This window comes from Xiphias gladius, chromosome 21 (assembly GCF_016859285.1).
Source record: "Xiphias gladius isolate SHS-SW01 ecotype Sanya breed wild chromosome 21, ASM1685928v1, whole genome shotgun sequence".
In the NCBI taxonomy this organism is placed as follows: domain Eukaryota; kingdom Metazoa; phylum Chordata; class Actinopteri; order Istiophoriformes; family Xiphiidae; genus Xiphias; species Xiphias gladius.
The window spans coordinates 12,524,191-12,543,681 of NC_053420.1; the positions used below are offsets into that span (position 1 = coordinate 12,524,191).

The 19,491-nt window shown below is 41.4% G+C and overlaps 2 protein-coding genes across 2 annotated transcripts in view; one reads left to right on the forward strand and one right to left on the reverse strand.

Moving 5' to 3' along the window:
* The first annotated feature begins 1,904 nt into the window (after nucleotides 1–1,904).
* LOC120783230 (leucine-rich repeat-containing protein 3-like) lies at nucleotides 1,905–2,968 on the forward strand. The gene has a single exon (XM_040116054.1). The coding sequence runs from the start codon at nucleotides 1,905–1,907 to the stop codon at nucleotides 2,760–2,762; it is 858 nt and encodes a 285-aa protein (XP_039971988.1). The 3' UTR covers nucleotides 2,763–2,968.
* Nucleotides 2,969–7,444: 4,476 nt separating this feature from the next.
* Nucleotides 7,445–19,491, reverse strand: part of col2a1b (collagen, type II, alpha 1b) — a 51,247-nt gene continuing 39,200 nt past the window's right edge. Inside the window, exons 40-54 of the mRNA XM_040159058.1 lie at nucleotides 19,117–19,170; nucleotides 18,929–18,982; nucleotides 17,966–18,127; nucleotides 16,355–16,462; nucleotides 13,886–13,993; nucleotides 13,566–13,619; nucleotides 12,836–12,943; nucleotides 12,087–12,140; nucleotides 11,786–11,893; nucleotides 11,555–11,608; nucleotides 11,300–11,407; nucleotides 9,426–9,714; nucleotides 8,968–9,155; nucleotides 7,878–8,120; nucleotides 7,445–7,679 (exon numbers count right to left, since the gene is read on the reverse strand). Coding sequence (XP_040014992.1) covers nucleotides 7,533–7,679; nucleotides 7,878–8,120; nucleotides 8,968–9,155; nucleotides 9,426–9,714; nucleotides 11,300–11,407; nucleotides 11,555–11,608; nucleotides 11,786–11,893; nucleotides 12,087–12,140; nucleotides 12,836–12,943; nucleotides 13,566–13,619; nucleotides 13,886–13,993; nucleotides 16,355–16,462; nucleotides 17,966–18,127; nucleotides 18,929–18,982; nucleotides 19,117–19,170 — 1,839 coding nt within the window. The 3' untranslated portion in view covers nucleotides 7,445–7,532. The remainder of the gene's footprint in view (nucleotides 7,680–7,877; nucleotides 8,121–8,967; nucleotides 9,156–9,425; nucleotides 9,715–11,299; nucleotides 11,408–11,554; nucleotides 11,609–11,785; nucleotides 11,894–12,086; nucleotides 12,141–12,835; nucleotides 12,944–13,565; nucleotides 13,620–13,885; nucleotides 13,994–16,354; nucleotides 16,463–17,965; nucleotides 18,128–18,928; nucleotides 18,983–19,116; nucleotides 19,171–19,491) is intronic.

A 19,491-nucleotide genomic window follows, 5' to 3' on the forward strand; every position in this document is an offset into this window, starting at 1 on the left:
TGCTCCGAGTTTCCTCACCTTCAGATGGTCCCGCTGACCTGCCCCCCCCCCACCGATTAATGTGATGTATGGTCCAAATGAAATTTCCTCGGAGATGCCATGGCCGTCAGTGCAGGTTAATCTTATAAGACAAAGGTATTGCGCTGGAGATGAGATCAGACCCAGAGAGCAGGGAATGATATTTCATAGCTGAGCTAATGTCCTTTGCTTTGAGAGCTGGGGAGCAACATTTAAATGGAAGGACAGCTGTGTTTGCTTTGGGACTCTCTCTCCATCCCTGTCTTTCAACCTCTCGAATTCCCATCCTCATCCATGCGGCTGACGGTTGTTTTTGTTAATTGGGCCTTTTTGCATGCACCCTACATTCAGTATCTTAATAATGGACAGTTAATGAGCGGTGAACTAAATCCTCACCTCTGCTGGGAAGACAACACGGGGGCCACCCGTTGGAGGCCACAGGGCTGTCAGCCAGCCAGCCAGCCAGCCAGTCAGTCCAGTCAGTCCAGCCCAGTCCAGTCCAGGCCACTGTTAGTCTAGGCTGGAAACCTTTTTAGCGTATGCTCTCTATGCAGGGGGATGGCGACACATGACAGTTTGGACTCCGTTATGAGGATGGGGACGAAGCATAAAAGTGCATGACATTTAAGAGGATGGTCTTTTAATCAGATTCAAGTAGTGTATTGTGATTTCTGGCCTGAAGCGAGCAGTGTTTGGCCGTCGGCCACTTGTCTCGGCGAAAGAAGAATTGTTCTAAAAGGCAGCTGATTGGATTGTCTGATCAAACTATACTGACACCACTTCCAGAAACACACAGATTTAAAAAAAAAAAAAAAAAATTAATAAAAGAAAGTCGGAGGCAGGCAGACAGGCAGATGAGACTGAGCGGCTCTAAAACAGCTTAACACACATGTAATATATTCTCCAGTGGTTTTTGCCCATGTGGGTCAGAGTCTAGCCAGACTGCTTTATTTATTTATTTATTTTTTCTTAAACTTTTGCTTCCTAACTGCAGGAGAAGTGAGCAGATGCTTCCAGCCTGACTGTTGCTGGGTTATTTTTTTTCTGTCCAGCTCTTGCTCTTTCACTTATTGACACTGTGGGGACTGAGGCAGGATTGATGTTCTTGCTGTTAATAGTTTAGCAGGCTTGGACTATCGATCCCACCCCTTTCTAACCCCCGTCCCCTACACTCATGGAAAAATGATTAAGGGGCTATGGCATCATGGGAAAATAAATAGAGGGATAAATGAGAAGAACATGTGTTGATGATGTGTAATGTGATGCTTTTCTTCTTGGGCGGAGGGAGGGTTTAGACAATCATGTGTCATGATTTATGTCCTTTTTCATGCAGAAATACCAGAGGGATTTTCAACCTTATTAGATCACCTAAACTATCATTACTGTTGCGTAGACAGCGATTCATGGGGGAATCACTGCAATAAAACAAACTGTTGCCTCCTCTATTAGTCCTGTTTCATTTCAAAGTCATGAACAGGCACCACCACCCAATCTAAATTAGTTACAGTGCAAGGTGAAAGAAAGAGATGATGTTGTTGTTGCACTGAAATTGTTGTCCTCTTTCATTGTTTTGGTGCCTTCGTATTACACTGTCTCTCCATGCAGGATCGTATTTGTCAGCTAAACTGGTGTAAGCTCATTTCAGTGTCTATCTCTTTACCCACTGACCCTTTTTCTCCTCCTCCTCCTCCTCTTCAACTTCATAATCTCCCCCGTCAGAGTTCATTTGATTGCATGTGTCGTTTAAAGGGTTTAAAACGAGAGAAATACAGACAGATTCATCTTTTCCAGACTGACCCCTTTTCTCTCAATCTGTCAGATTCTCCTGGTGCGACCGCGTGTGTCTGTTTGGGACCTGATGTGTGTCAGGGGGCTATGGTGACGCGATGTGCACCGGCTGGTGTGAGGAGAGATGTACCAGCGTCAGTGGAGGAAGACGGAGGAGTAAAGGAGTGGATCTTCATTCATGGCTGCGCGTCTCACTCCTGTTCTCCGTTCTGTGGGGCCGAGCGTCCCCCCAGTGCCCAGACGGCTGCCACTGCACCTGGGACACGGCAACGGTGCTGTGCTCGGATGCCGGGCTGCGGGAGATCCCAGAGGGGATCCCACCGGAAACGGTCTCCCTCCACCTGGAACGCAACTACATCCGGAACATCCCCGAGAGGGCCTTCAGCGACCTGGTCCACCTGCGGGACCTTTACCTGTCCCACAACCGCATCGACTCGCTTGCCTCGGGGGCCCTGCGGCATCTGGGTCCCGAGCTGCGCCTGCTGGACCTCTCGCATAACCAGCTGAGGCAGGCCAACAGGGAGGAGTTTGGCTCCACACGTGCAAAGACACGCCTCTACCACAACCCCTGGCACTGTGACTGCGCCCTCCAGGAGCTGATGGAGACTCTGAACCTGGAGCCCGAAACGGTGAACGGGATCGTTTGTGAGAGCTCTGTGCGGGGTGTGGGCGAGGGGAGCAGGTGGGAGGACCCGGGGTCGCAGGGCGAGCATGCGGGGCAGCCGCTGGTCAAACTGTTGGATTCTGGGGTGAACTTCTGCAGCATGCAGAGGAAGACCACCGATGTGGCCATGCTGGTGACAATGTTCGTGTGGTTCTTTATGGTCATTGTGTATGTAGTGTACTACGTGAGGCAGAACCAGGCCGAGGCCCGCAGGCACTTGGAGTACCTGAAGAGTTTACCGAGCCCACGCAAGACCCCCACCGAGACGGACACACTAAGCACCGGTTTCTGAACTTCTGCTCGGCTTTAATTTAAACGGAATAAATCAATGCCAGTTTTATGGGGAGCGACTGATAAAGTTACCGTGCGCCGACTGTGGAGGATGCAGATACAGAGGAAATGAACCTTTTGCAGCTGTCTTTTTGTGATTGCAAAACTTCTTTATATTTGGTAATACTAATCCCCCCCATGTTTTTCTTAAGATTTCTTTTCCTATTGCATTTTTCTCAGTTTAATGAAAAATAATAAGTGAGTAGTTGTTTACTCATTTCACCATCTGCACCATCTGAGAGAAAAGAGAGGAAACTGAAAGAAAAAAGACATTCTTATTTCATCCTTTCATCTTCTGCTATAAGAATGTGTCAAACGAAAGAAATTCTTTGAACCTTATGACCCTCTATCTCCCTTTGTAGCCCCTCTCTCCTCTTCTTTTCTTCTCCCACCATGCCTCATATTGTGCCTTTTTATCTTTCATTAATCTCTAATCAGGAGTCTTTGACCAACTGACCCTTAATGAACACTTGGAAGGCACTAATTGGGTGGAGTGTGTTCGTCAGGTCAAAAAGGAGTGTCTGCAAACTCAAATGTGTGTCCTCTTCTAATTGCTCGTTTCATTTGCGCGTGTGCGCTGGGGCACGCGGCCTCTCAGCGCATTGTTACGGCCATTTTCACTTCGATAACACCGATTTTGCACGGATGCTGTTTAAGCCTTTCCCGATACATGGTCTCTGAGCCAGTGGATTCAGTGCCACTGGAGAACTGCTGATCTATATTTACTCTCAGGGAGCCAGTAGAGCTGGAGGTGAACTATATTGCCTCTGAGCTGCAGAAATAAGCTCTAATGTATCTTGACAGCCTAGTGTAGATACAGCTGTCACTGATTGGCACAGAGAAATTTCAACCAGAAATGGATCGTTGCTATGAATTAGATTAGTATGGCCATTTATCCTGAGGGAAGCTGTTAGCATAGCTTTAATTAATCTCCTGAGTTCTGCTTCCTCTTTGCACTGCTTGCTGTGTACAAATTGTTCCGTCTCCCATTTTCTATTATGGCTGTAGGACTATAATAATTTTCTCAGCTGGTACATTTAATGCCTGTAATGTTAAGAGTAATGCCATTCCTGACAAGCGGTGTGTGCGTGTGCTGTAGGTGCACTGAATATCCAGCTCAGAGTAAATGGAACAAAAGCTGACTGGATTAACAGCCTCCTTTTTTTAATTTCACTTGAGTGCATTGTAATCATATTTACTGTGACAAAGCCTGTGGAGCATTATTCTCCGAGGGGAGGCCATATTGTTTTTTTAATGTATGAGTGTTTGTCATTGTTTTTTCCACAGCTGCAAATAGAAACAGTAAAAGGCCTGTCTCAAATTTTTTATTCTGCAATATTTAATGTTTATTTACAACAGCGGTTTCCAACTTGGGGGTCAGGACCAAATTCGATCTGAGAGGTCACAAAATTATTAAAGAACGCAAAGAGCCTTTCAAAGATTATTCAGACAAAATAACGAGAGAAAAAAAAGATAGATATCGTAGATATCGTCTGTAAAAGATAATTAGGGGGTCAGAAGGATCCATTGCTTTGTTTTAAGGGGTCACAAACCAAATAGGCTGGGAACAACTGGTTTAAGAGGATGTTTTCATTTTTCCTCCGGTGCCATCATCCGGTCAAAAATGTCATTTGTCCAATACTTTGGTTTAAGACTAAACACCCGCAGTAAATAATGACATTATTCCCATCATCCTCGGCTGTACTTTTTTGTACAGTGCTAATTAGCAAATGTTAGCACGCTAATACGCTAAACTAAGAGGGTTGGCGGTCACGGCAAACATTGTACCTGCTAAACATCAGCATGTTAGCATGTAGCTGAAAGCTCACAGCTGTGCCTCTAGCATGGCTGTAGACTCTTACACTTATTCGTGTGTCTTTAATCCCTGACGGATTAAAGTGTACAGTTATGAACTTCTGAGTGTTCATGGATATTGTAAAAGTACAACAGTACCCCATTTTATCTAACAATTGAGCTGGTAAGAGCGGAGGCCAAACCGAGACTAGGTCAATTTTCTGTGTGCTTTAACGTGCTAAATGTGGTGTGTATGTGTGTGTGCGTGTGTGTGTAATTTACAGAGAGACTGGATCAAGTCTGTGTTGTTCGGGATAAAGACATACTATGAAATAGAACTAGAGTCAGTGAAACTTTGAGTAGAACAATGTTTATCTTGTTATGATTAATTTAAAACCTGGTCTCTGGTGGGAGACCAAAGGCTAAATGATGAGAATAAAAAAAAAAAAAAAAAGGTGGATATTTGTTCTGTGACTTGAAAAACAAAAATGTCTGTGGATACACTTGTGAAGTACTGATGGTGTAACATCACGTGCTCCGAATAATTTCTGAATGTTACCTGTCTGTCACAAATCATACATCTAATGTGGATGTTTCCCGAGATCAGTTTCCCCGAATGCATCTCTATCATGAATGTAATCTTTAACCCTCTTTGGTTCATTAGGGTACAATGATGCTGATATCCCAAAACACAAGAACCAAGCATGTCATCTGTGTATGGTTTTTTCTGTAGGTATTTTTTTATTGGTGATGTATTTCTGTTCTGGTGATTTGTTTTCTCTCCTGTTTGTATGCCAACGATTATTCAAACAAGGATGAAGTCATAGATCGGAAACCATTACATTAAATAATAAATGAACTATCCAAAAGCGATTTCAGGAAAAAAAAACCCCACACAGCAAATATATAAAAAATAAAAGAAACATTGCTCTACTTTGTTCATAGAAATGCTTCTACCTTTTATTGCTACTGTAAGTTGAAAAAGGCAAGAAGATGAAGAGAAGTAATAGAAGTACAGGATGACATTATCAGTTCACAGAACGCGCTGATCGTGGTCGGTAGTGTTTCCTATTTCTACTCTACCATGCGTTAAAATGAAAGAAAATGACTGAAAAACTATTTTACATATATAAAAAGTACATGATATGAACTTTCACCACTCCTTCTTCAACGTTTTTCTTTTTGTTTTCTTCTATCACCACCAAACACAGTCAAAATCAAAATGGCCCCGCATTCATCCAACTCTCCACTGCCTTATCTTGACATCTGAGCTGTTTCTCCCCCTGGAAATATATCTGGACATCACCACAAAAACATAAAGTGGAAGCAGGGGCACGGTGAAATGTTTAGGTGTGACTTTTTTTTTTTTTTTAAGGAATTTCCTTGAGGAGGAGTAAAAACCATTGCCCCGGATATTTCAACATGGGGGAGAACAAAACAGGATATAAATAAAAAGCAACTTCAGCCTGTTACTTGGTTTTGTCTTTTATTTCCAATTTACATTAATTAAAACGTAACAAAAACAAGTCATGATCATAATAATAATATAATAATGCTATTATTATCAATAATAATACTATTATTAATAATAAAAAATATACACAACCTCACGCAAATGAACCCTCTGCGCTGGCTGTAGAACTGGAGCATCAAAGTCAAACACACTTTAAATCTCTTCAAGTGTGTGAGTGTGTACGCCGAGGCAGAGGGCACGCCCTGTGTGAGGGGACTGATGGGAGGAAGTAGAGAGGGATGGGGGGGGGTCAAAGGTCACAGCAAATGGGGGTCAGCAGACTGGGCTTTCATGACCAACCTTTTCAAAATATTGGTCATATTGTTATTTGCCTAAAATATGGGATTTGTAAACAAAGATGCGGGGGGGGGGCTTAGTTTGATTTGTGACAATTTTTTTTTTTTTAAGCGTGAGGTAGCTTTAAAATATCAAAAAAAATATAAAGAAAAGAAAAAAATTAAATGCGTTCCAAATTAGACATGCCTTGATTCTTCAGGGACATGTTTGTTTACATACAGGGGTTGTAGCAGGGGGGTGGGGCAAAGCAGGGGACATTTATCACCCTGAAATCCAAAATCCCAGGGTGAAATGGTCTCTCTGAGAAACTGTATATATATGTATACACACATATACATATATATACATATATACAAGTCACTGCAAATGAGTATCTGGTTGTTAAAAAATACAGACTGTTTTACAACAATAGCACCATTGAATTTTATTACAATACACAGTAACTTTTTGATACACACTGTGGTGGTAGAAATAGGAACACCTGCACTTTCTTAGTCGCTAGATTTTTGGTTTCAAAGATGTATTTATTATTTAGTGGATATGGTACAGGAGTGACTGGGTGGTTAGAAAAGAGGAGGAAGTAAGAGAGGAAGTTGGTGGATAAGTTTTTTTTTTTTTTTAAATATGTGTAAGTGGGCTTTTAATTACTTAGCAACAAACTCAGTCCTACCGCACCTGGGACCCAAACCTAAACAATAAATAAATAACACCAACGCATTTTTCTCTCTCTGGTTCCCTGGTATGTTCCCGTACTCTCCTCATACTTCCTCCTTCTTGTTCATGGATGTGGGGTCGGGGTAGGTAGAGGGGGATGCTGTTCACCCAGGGTGAAGTGGGGGGCTTTTCGGGATTGCTGGGTGTCCGTGGGGCAGGGCGAGTTGACTGGAGGCAATGCTGGATGAATCACAGATGACAGTTGCTAGTGCCATTCAGTGCAGATATCCTACGGAGTTCGACTTGGAAAAAGCACTTTTTACTTAGAAAAAAAGTCCCGTTTACAAAAAGTGTCTTGATTTTTCTTTTTCTCTCTTTCTCTCCTCCTTATCTGAAGTGTGCTCTTCTTTCATTTTAATTTTTTTTTTTCAAATTTCCACTTTTTCTTTCTAATCTTTTCAATCCCTCATATCTTTACAAGAAGCAGACTGCCCCAACATCGACTCCGAACTCCTGGTCTGCTCCACCAATATCCATGGGGGCAATGTCCACAATGGGCAGACGAGAGGTCTTCTGCGATCTGTATTCGATCACTGTCTTGCCCCACTGTCCCGTGTGTTTCTGTGCAGAGGGAAAAAAACACAACGGCTATGAGCTATGACTTCTCCAAAACTGCAGAGACTGTGATTAGTTTGGTGATTGTGTACCAATTTTAACATCCTTCTTTTAAGTTTCATTATGTTATGTTCCAATGTAAAAAGTGATTTTGCGTATGCATGTCTGTGTACTGTCTAAGCGTGTCGAATCTGCCGGTCTTACCGCGCAGCCGTCCTCCATCACGCTGTAGGTGAAGCGGCTGTTGCCCTCAGCTCTGATCTCCACGTCATTGGAGCCCTGCAGCAGCACGGCCTTCTTCAGGTTCCCCGTTGAGGCGTCCATGTAGGCCACGCTGTTCTTACAGTGGTAGGTGAGGTTTTGAGAGGCCTCGGTGGACAGAAGTCTCAGGAAGGTCATCTGAATGGCGGCAGTGTTGGGCGCCAGGGTGTCATCACCGTAGCTGAACTGCATGGAGCGGCAAGTTAGAAAAAGGAAGAGAAGACAACCGTTAATATCCATGACATTATGGTTGTTGCATGTTTTTTTTTTATTACTAAACTGTTATTTTTGGTTTATTGTTGTTGGTTTTAACAATTTTTTACAGAGATGCCCAAATTTTTTTTTTAAAGCCCCTACAACTAGAATTTTTATGTGACATTGCTCAAATTATTCTTATCCCATAAAATGTTGTTTAATCAATCCTTTGCTTATGTCATTCAGCAGCATGTGATCATTGGTGTGCTTTTGTTGCATCTGTAGCCACACCCCACAGTGATGTCAAGGGGTCCTGGAGTACACCTGGATGTACATCACTGCAACAATGTGGGAGGTTAAACCACTGGAGGTCAGCAAAACCAAGATTTTCAGGAGGGACTTAAATTACTCATCTTAAGGGACAGAAAAAACCCCCCAATAAATTATGTGCGTGGAAAATAGTATTTTATGAATCAGATTTTTACCCACATCTTTACTTTTTTTTTTTTTTTTTAAATCTAAATAAATTTCAGTTAAAAAATAAAAAAAATAAAATCCATCCATTATCCATACGCACTGTGCAGGGTAACGGGCTAGAGTGTATCCCAGCACACACTGAGTGACAGGACAATAATCAAAATGACATCAATAAGGTCCCTGATTCCTCTTTTTATTAAAAAAAAAGAAAACAATGAGCCACAGACTTGAGCCATATTTACAATAAAATGCTAATGTCAAGTCTGCCAGTCTGCAATTACATTACAGTACAAATAGTAGTGGAGGGCATGTTCAGCTCAAATGATTGCAAAGACAACTGAAAAATCACAGTGCGACTTACGTGGAATCCTCCATTCATTGTCTCGCCGAACCAGATGTGTTTGCGGTCTTTGCTCTTGCTGGACCACCAGTTCTTGCGAGGGATGCTGGAAGGCTTGGAGTAGACGCAGGACTCTCCTGTCTCCATGTTGCAGAAGACCTTGATTGCATCAATAGTGCAGCCCTGATTGGGATCAATCCAGTACTCTCCTACAGGAAAAAATAAATAAAAAAAACAAAAAAAATCACACATTAGCTTCTAGAAAGACACAGGAGGCTGCATAAAAAGGTGATTATCATTGAAAATATAGTATAGAAAGTTACGACATATTGTTATATATGACATATATACATACATGTCAGTCACACACGAACACTCCCAGACCACACAAACTCTGTTTACCCCAAATCTTGCCACATAACTTCGGTCTACTTAATCGTCTCGCCCCAATTTGACCAATTCCCCCTGGTGTCACTCACCGCTCTTCCAGTCAGGATGGCAGAGCTTCAGGTCTCTGCAGGTGCGAGCAGGGTTCTTCTTGGATCCCTCGGGGCTGCGGATGTTCTCAATCTGGTTGTTGAGAGACTTGAGGGTGGCGTCGACCTCAGCATCATGCTGACGGAGGTTTCCAGAAGCCTGGTCGGCCCTCATGTACCTGAGAGGATCAGGGGACTTCTCAGTCTGACCCAGGCCAGCGAAGGCAGACATGTCAATGCCAGGGCCAGGGGGACCCGGAGGACCAGGGGGTCCAGGGTTTCCGGGGGGACCCTGAGAGAAAAAGGATAGAGAGAAAGCTAGAAAGATTCTATTTGGCACTTGACACCATTTATTTTCAGTCATCTTGTGTATTCTCATTTTTTGCTCACAAATAGTGGATTATTCTTCCTTCTCCAATCAAACTCTCCCTCATCTCCCGTAACTGGTGCAGGAAATGCTGCCATCTGTTCTGCATTCTGTTTACTCCTCTCATACCACTTTTCTTGTCTAGGACTTCACTCTTAGTTTGAACAACACATGCATCGCAAACAAGTTCATGTGATGCCGACGAAAGCTCTCGCTACATCGTATTTAGTTACTTTAAAACTCCTTTTTAATTTGATCTTTAATTAACTGTTTTTTTTTTCCCTTTAGGTTTTTTTGTGTCCATTATCAATATAATTAAATAAACTGCTTTATTTACGGTATAATTTGAGTATGTCTAATAGGAATCCCCTCCCAAGGCCCACTTGATTTACAAAAGCAACATGAACGATCTTGAAACACTTGATTAACATCTGAGCACTGTTGTTAAATTTTCATGTTACAGCTTTCAAATATATGTCAATGATATTATTGTGATTCTTCTATGAAAACTGACTCGCTGTTTTCTGTTTCTTTCTAAATGCAGAAATATTTAAATTAACTGAATTGTGAGTTTGTGAGTTTCTAATATGTCTTAAATTAGCTGTTATACAGTATTTCAGTATGTGAACCCATCCTTTTTATATGGCTCTCATTTCTTCAAGTGGTTCAGGGTTACCCTGATGTTTAAACGAAGCAAATTTTTTATACACTGATTTATATTTCTTTATTGCCAAAAAAACAAATTTTGTGTGTATGTGGAACATTTGTGTGTAGAAGCAAACCTGTGCCTGCTGCCCCTAAATTGTTCCGATTGGCTCATAGCAACACGCAACTTTAAACTTGTGCCACCTTTCTAAGTTTTGGTTTCAAAGCAATGCTCACATCTAGGCTTTGCATTTTTGATGCAGCTGTAGTTTAGAAGCCAGAGAATGAGAACGCTATTGATATTAAAATCATTATTGAAATAATTCTGATATTTTCCGTTCAATTTTAACTGAATAATACCACATTTTGGGACTTGCATACTTATCAGTTCTTCTTCATAATGATTTACTGTTGCCATTTCTGTCTTTGTTTATTTCAAAAAAAGAAATGTCCAGCAACCTCCACAATGAAAGATTTAACAAAGGTTATACTGGATATGCATCAGCAGGTCACATCACATGGGACGTATCTGAGATGAGGGCAAAACCAAGGAGTTCAATTCATATCCAGCAACAGCAAGATTTAGCCCTGTAATTCATGATGTCAATGTGATAATGTGGTGATTTTTACACAGTCAGGCTCTCGCTAACTCAAGACCTCTCGGTATGAATCTTTTCTTTTCCAATTCTGAAGGTGTTTTGAATTTCTGAGGACATTATTGGTCATGCGCGTGTAACACGTGTTTTTGTGGATGGTGTAACTACAACTAACTGTAACACACTAAAAGGTATTTTTTAACCTGTTGTAATTTAGAAAAAGAAAATGATCAATGTGACAGGTGGAGAACGTTCTGGTGGCTACTCACAGCGGGACCGGTCTCTCCACTGCGACCACGAGGTCCGGGGGGTCCAATGGGGCCTGGCATACCGTTTGCACCATCCTTTCCGGCAGGGCCAACAGGTCCAGGTGGTCCCTACATATACAGACGGAGAAAAACACTTGATGTTAAGCTCTAAAGACACTGCATGTGAAGAATGTTATTTCATTTGTCTTTGAATTCAAAGTGATTTTCCATTTTTTTTTAATTACAACTGAGTATTTTGGCAGTGTTTATACTCACTCTTTGTCCAGCAGGTCCAGCAGGTCCAGTAGCACCCTGGTCTCCTGATTGACCCTAGAACAGATGACAATTACATTTATACATACTTTAAAAAATAATCAGTGGGATGATGATAAGAAAGCTACAAACTGTATGTGTTGCAAAACAAGGATCACTTTAACTCATCTGACTTGCGTAACGCAAAGGAGTGGATGCACATACAGTGTATTTACATTCTGTTTGGATGCTTACCGGAGGTCCGGGCAGACCCTGCAGACCAGTGAAGCCTCTGTGTCCCTTCTGTCCTCTCTCACCGGCCTCCCCAGCCTCACCTTTGTCACCACGGGGTCCTTGGGGTCCCTGGGAACAAGTGGACAACATCCTAATTCACCTTTGTTTGCCTGGCGAAGTGTCTCTATTCTGTATACTCAAAAGCTTAATTTCACTCTTGCAATGGATAAACCATATCTGTGTTCAGACTTTTGTTTGTGCGGATCGGAAATAATTAAAAAACTGTACGTGCATGCGTGTTAGTGTTCACAAAGATACGTACGGGCATTCCTCTGGCTCCAGCAGGTCCTGAAGGTCCGGCAGGTCCTTGGGCACCCTGAGAGAGGGAGAGAAAAAAAAAGCTACTGATTTTACAGGAGAAACATAAGGTTTGAAAAATTACTGTACTATTTTAGTACAGATAGCATTTACATTTACCATCAGCGTCTACTAGTGTTCTTCCTTTTTTAAAGAGATTTTTAGCATTTCACTCTCACCCAAGCACCTACAAGTCAGTGCGTGTACTTACTGTATGCCCATCACCTATGTGCCCCATTGTCCCTTTAATAGTTAGTGAGGAATAGCTGCTTGTTACCATACCGGTAGGTAATTAGTACCACTTAAGATAAGAGTGTAGTTTTTGCAAAAGCACTCTGGTAACCCATAATGCAAAATATATGTCTTCTGGAGCAAGACAGTTTTGCAATAAGGTGCATTTAAGGAGCAAATGATAAAGAAATCCTCAATGAAGCTCTCCGGGAATGCACTGGATAAATGCAATGAAAAAGGTGGGAAGTTTTTTTCTCTCTCGCAGGTCAGTTAGTCAGGGATGAAACACTAAAGACATCCTCCTCTGTAATTATCAGACAATATGCTAATTTATAGCAGTTGAGAAAATCCACCTCATTAAAATCAGGCCTCCTCTTTGCTCACAGTAAAGGTTTCCTAGAAACATCCAATTGTGTTAAGAAAATGACATCACATTTTTCTTTTTTCAAAGACGGTTTCCGTTGTGTTGGAGCTACTACTCACAGCCTCTCCTCTGTCTCCCTGTTTACCGGTAGGACCAACAGGGCCTGAAGCACCAGGAGCGCCTGGAGCACCAGGAGCACCAGCGGGACCGGTGTTACCGCGATCACCCTGCAGCACAGAGAGCACAACAGTTCAGTCTGCACTGTAAGTAGAAATGTCGAGGTGCAGTAGGACCCAGATGGTAAAAAAAAAAACACAGAAGTTCCCAAATGCAATGAAATGGTGCACTCAAGGAAAAAAAACTGCATCAAGAAAAGAAACAGTACTATTGTCCAACAATAAAAGCTCTTGCACACTAAAAAGGAGGCGGCAAATAGCTCTCCAATTGTTTATCTGTGGCAGCAGACTAAGTGAAAGATGATGGAGCATGGTTCTGCTTGTGTTAAAGGTTAGTTCTTTTTCTGCAATTTACTCATTTCACAGGCAGTTTTAGAACGGTTCTAGCAAATTGTTAACAGAATCAATAAAATTAATGCAATCAGGCCAGATTAAGAGTCATCATTGAAGTAAAACAGCAGGTTTACATTATTTGAACGGGAGCTGCTGGTGCTGTCGTGCAATCAGGGTCCAATAAGTTGAACTGATTCATGTCACTGATGCAATTAATTTCAACATTTGCAAAGCTTCATGAAACATATCAAAAGCTGACTGTCAAAGGGCCTTTAGCAGGATAGGCACAATAATTTGTAATTACAGCACAGTGTTCGATGTAGTGTTCTGTATTTCTCACCTTGATTCCAGTAGCACCATCTCTACCAGGAGGTCCATCAGATCCAGGGTTGCCCTGTCACATGACAAAACAATATCAAGCGTTACTATCTTCCACCTCCACTGAGCCAGATGTCCTATTGAATACTGATCAGCTGCCTAATGAACCGTGCTCCAACAAAACACATTAATGATACGGTGTAAACATCATGCAAATATATGCATGATGCAATTAGCAGTGCATTTTAATGGACTCGGCCTCCGGAACAAAATTCCGCCGTTTAGTTAAGGGCCACTGGAGCAGATGCAAGGTGACATGTTGTGTGTTGGACAATCTCTGACCTCCCTGCCAGGCTCTCCTGCAGGTCCGGTGAGTCCAGGTGGTCCAACAGGTCCGGGGGGTCCACGGTCTCCGGCGCCACCAGGAGCTCCCTGCTTTCCAGGCTCACCCTGAAAGGAGAAGACTCATTACTACAATTAAACTAAATGTAATAAATTACACTGGTTAACATTATGAATATGAATATGATTTACCCACTGGTACGTTCGTTCACACTTCCGTGAGAACATATTCACGCTGATTTCTTTGTTTGTGGAAACAACCAGGTGAGCACAGATTGGGTGAGATCACTATCACTACACACTATTGCTGATATGTTTGGCTGATAAGAGCCTCCAAGTTTAAAAACAGATATTGTATGCAGGTTAAATCCTTAAATGGAGGTGAGGATATTATCTCGTTATTATTTATTCAGCCAGCTTCAGCAGTGGCATTCTCAAAAATCAGCAGTTCCTTGCTGACCGCCTAACCTAACTGAAGTCTAACAGGACATCTTGAAAATCAGATTGTAACTGGTTATTCCCATAAGGACAACAATGAAATCTATGTCAGAGCACTTCTCCTTATCTTTGCATGGCCAATCTACATCTTAAAGCTCAGCTTTAGCTGCAGAATTAAAGTCTGAAAACAACCACTCGGATATTGAATTAGACCAGTCAGATACTGCAGGTACTGGATCAGTCAGCAAACGTTTAGATGACAACATGAATGTCACCTTTCAAGACTATTAAAACTAAGTTTTGTAGATGTAAAAATGCAGCATGTTTTCGTAACTTAATCTAATCTCCTTAGATATATTTAGAAACTGGTTTTGTACAATAGTTTTGTTTAAGTTTCCAGAACTTGGTCACTAACTCCAAGGAATAAATTTATTTAAATGGACAACATATCGATCCCAGTCAGATCTTTGTCACGTAAAGTTGTTTAAAAATGGTCGTGATGCTCATATATACCAATAGGTTGATAGGCTCTACTATGACATAAAATGCATGTAATATAAAATACAGCTCGTTTTTGTAACTTAATCTGATCTTTTCAAATTTATTTAGAAACTGGTTTTGCTCAGTTGTATTGGAGATGTTTCCAGAACAACCACCATGTCAATAATCTGTATACAGACCACCTGAAATGCTAATTTACTCATGAACAAGCAAGCTTAATCTGAAAACTAAATTTAGCTTTTTTTAAAGTGTTTGAATGAAAATAATCAAATTTAAGGATAACAAATGGCACAAAATATTACCTCAGTCCACAAATACTAATCTCTGAACACCTGCTGCCTTCAAAGGGGACGAAACTTGCAGAAATCTACACGGCATCACAGAAACTGTATCTGCACTTCTAACTCCAATTCCGTTATTAAAAGCAAACTCTCTGCTTGAAACATTCCTGGGTGAGTTTGGCATCACCGCTGCTTTCTTGGCATCCCTGTCATGCGCACTGATGAATAATTAACGGTAAGGACATGCCCACTGACATGTTGTAAGTAGGGGACTTGGCTCGTGTCACATATCAGATAGCGAGAGCTGTACGCAGGAGGAGCCTTCTTGTCTCATGTCCCACTGTTCATCAAATGGAATCAGTTCACCAGGAGAAAAAGCCCTGGCTCATGTGAGATGTGATTTGACTGTGATCCAATTAGGGCAGCAGCAGCGTGACAGTCCAGAGCCTGTCTGAGGGTTTTCTACATTCGCTTGTACTAAGTGACAAAATATTAGGTATTGGTGCTCTTGAGGAAGATTTATGAGTTAACAGCCTGTTTTGTTATTTAAGACTAACAAACAGTAGTATACTTGCAGCAATTAAAGAGAAACACCTCACGTTAGGTAGCTAGGTTTTGTAAATAACACTGTAGTGACTGTCCAATGTGTACTAATCTAACCCAAAAACACTGCAATAACAGTCATATTACTTATCTTAAAACTGTTTTGATGGAAATGCACTGAAATGTGCTGAAACAATCTTTAATCAAGCAAAAAAAGACAGCCTCTCAACTGTGAGCATTGTCAGGTTTTTTTTTGGTTTTTACTGAGTTGTGTTGTTGTGTAGGGCTGTAACTAACAAATACATTCATTGTTAATTAATCTGCCGATTATTTTCTTGAGTAACCGGTTAATCGTTTGATCCATTAAATGTCAGAAAAAGCGAACAGTATGAAGTGAGTATCAAGTGAGCTCAACACACTGCACCTTATGAGAAGACAGACAAACAGACATGCGTTTTCTTATGCTGCAGTGTGATAATTAACTTATCTTCAGCTCTACTATTGTGGACCGAATATCTTCCATCTTGGGCTCTTGGAAATTCTGATGGGCATCATTCAGTTTTTGTCTGACATTTATAGACTAAAAAAATTATTCAATTAATTTAATTAAATAATTGACAGATTAACTGATAATGAAAATAACTGTTAGCTACAGCCTGAATTTGTCCACTGAATTACTTGTGTAGGTGAACATTATGTTACTTACCGAAGGTCCAGGCAGACCAGGGAAACCTCTCTCACCACGCTGTCCAGGGAGACCGACAATACCACGCTGACCAGCCAAACCCTGAGGACCTGAAGGACCTGGGGGACCCTGGGAGGGGGAAAAAAAGGGGAAAAAACACACTTAATACCTGGCAAATGTATCGTCACCGTCACAGACTGCCATTTGTCATTTGTGCCGTGACACTATCAACAGTCAGTTCAGTTTACTAGAGTTTGGTATTGATTAGTTGTTTTGTTTTTAATTGTTACTTTCTTCCTTTTTTTCACTATTAAAATAATATAAATTTATACATGAGTTTTGAGGCAAAACAATAATGATATATCGGCCTAAATATAGGCCAATACATCATTATTTGATAAACTATGTAGTGGAGATCTATATCTTTGGCAATCCTGTTTCATATTGCATATCGGCGGACATAGATACTGATATCAATATATCTGCAAATGTTGAGCTCCATATACAACATAAATAACTCGCATAGCCCGCACACCCAAACCATAAGACGTACACAATAAAGAGATCAATAAATATAAATAAATAAACTTATTTAAATTAGTAATTAGATAATTTTTTCTAAACCTGTCCACGATATACAAAATTTTCTTTTTAAAACAAAGGGGCAACCACGTCTTGAAGGAATAATTTGACATTATGGGAAATAAGCTTATTCGCTGTCCTGTTCTTTCCTTTGTCTTCTTCTGTTTCTGTCAGAAGAAAACAGACAGAAACAAAGATTTCTGATTTATTACTTCTGTGATTTTCTCCACCTGGGATTTTACAACTCCCAATTGCAGCTAAACATATCAGCATCAAAAGTCTCCATCAGACCTTTCAGGACTACTTTATCCACACCACCTTAGTCCACTCTGCCGCATGTCCTGCGGTGTGCAATAGTGAAAGCTCCATTAACCCATGTTCACAATAAACACCTGACTCTAAGTGACACCTGAGACACTCTGTTCAGCTGCCAAAGACTTTGATGAGTTGATGCATGGTACACAGTTTCATATATGTAATCTGTAGGTGGGAAGGGCCTCGACCCAGCAGCCGTCTTCATTTTTGAGTATGTTCATGTGATGAGTCATTATCTTGACAGGACTCATCGTGTGTTTGTGACAGGTGTGTGTGTGCAGTGCTAACTGTAGGCAAGGTAAAAAGCCTGGGGACCTGTCATTCAGTCTGTCACTGGGCCTGTGCTGCCCTATGCTGTCATATGTCTTGGTCTGTCAAAGTCAGTGATGGACTCTGACAACTGTGTGTATTAATGGAGAATGTGCTCAGCTGCTGTCTGTTACTGATGAAATTGGCTCTTTGCGCTGACAGAGCTACATAAAGGTCGACAAAAATGTAGAAAAAACAAACACATTTAATTGTTTTCTTCTCTCTGTAATGGGCACCTGTGTTCACCTTGACGGTGCTCAAGGAGATGTGCGGTATGATGAGTGGCTAAATATGTATACGTGTAGGTGCTGGAGGTACTGGAGTGGTATTTCAACTGTCACAAGGTCAAGAAGTTAGAGATTATGTAAAAGCCCAGCAGTGTCGTGAGTGGTATGTGGTGGGATATGATCAAAGAAAGATACTCACAGGAGGACCGTCCTCTCCAGCATCTCCCTTCTCTCCAGGAGCCCCAGCAGCACCGCGGAGCCCAGCGTCACCTTGTCTGCCTGGAGGTCCACCATCTCCCCTCACGCCCTTGGGTCCATCTTTGCCAGGTGGGCCGGCAGGTCCAGCAGGTCCAGGATTACCCTGAGTGTAAGGTAAGGAGGGTGACATAACACACATTAAATGGAATCATGCAGAATATAACATTACATTACAATACATGTCCATTCTATAGTTTAGAAGCACACATACACATCTACACATGATGTTTAGAGAAGAATCATGTTTCTATTATTTTAATGAACCCCAGGGCGCATGTGCATCTTTAAATAACCTCATAACACATATCTGACATTAGCAGTCTGATCTTACACGATCAGACTGGTCACTTCTCACAATATGTTGCACTTTCTTTTGGCAAGTCTGTAACAATAATTCTAAAAAAAACTACGACGACTCCACTGTGTCAGACATACTGTTCTGGTAGTGCGTAGGCCCTGAAACAGCAAGAGTAAGTATTTTACAGGTATAAATTAAAAAGGCGTCCTGGGTGACAATAAGTCGGGTGGCATTTAGGAAACGTTCCCGTATCTGTTCTGCTGCACCTGCTTCTTGGTGTAAACCATAAATCAAGCCCATTTTAATTCTTCTTTCCCATACTCGGGGTTATACATATAGCTTTTTTTATGGTTCCCATATTACAAGACATTATCAGTTGCACTGGTGCTGAAACAATTAGTTGTTTATTTACACTAGAAATCTATTTAAAAGTAGGGTAGATCACAAAAATACCTGTCAAACAATGTAGAAAGTATCTACATCAACGTTTATATATCTGATTTTAGGTAACATCACTATGGGTGTAATTTTTTTAACATATGCATATGAACTCTGGACAGATGCAGGCTGTTGGGTTTAGTTACAATATAAGGGGACTGAACTTACGTTGGGACCAGGGGGACCAACTCGGCCAGCAGCTCCAGGGAAACCAGTGGCACCCTGACAGACAAAGATTCATTTAGACAAAGCCAAACATAATCTAATAAAATAATGGTTTCTGCATGTGCTACTATAAGACAAAAGTAAAATAACAACATTTTCTGTACTGAAAGTATTTTCAAAAAGTCACTTACAGGAGGTCCCTGAGCACCACGAGCACCTTTAGGTCCAGAAACACCTGTAGGACCCTGGAACAGAGAGAATATTGTACATTACAGTCTCACACTTTCATCGAGGACAATATAAACCTGTATACAAAACGCTTGCAGTTGCTGTGAAATAATTCTGGAATCTATTCTTGGGGGGATGTCTGCCTCAGTTAGTTTTTATTCTGCCTGGTGTTGCACAATCAGTGACATCTTTCACCCTGAGGTGATGTTAACCCCACCAAAGATGTTCAACAAAGAGAAATAAGGATGATTTTTCTGCCAATTTGTGCGTTTTTCTCTTCTTATTAGAAAAACTGTCAGTCAGTGTCTGTGTTACTGTTGTGCAGTGTTTTTGATTAT

Bases quoted from the DNA above. Each gene is read 5' to 3' on its own strand.
- LOC120783230 (XM_040116054.1), top strand. From the start codon at position 1,905: ATGTGCACCGGCTGGTGTGAGGAGAGATGTACCAGCGTCAGTGGAGGA.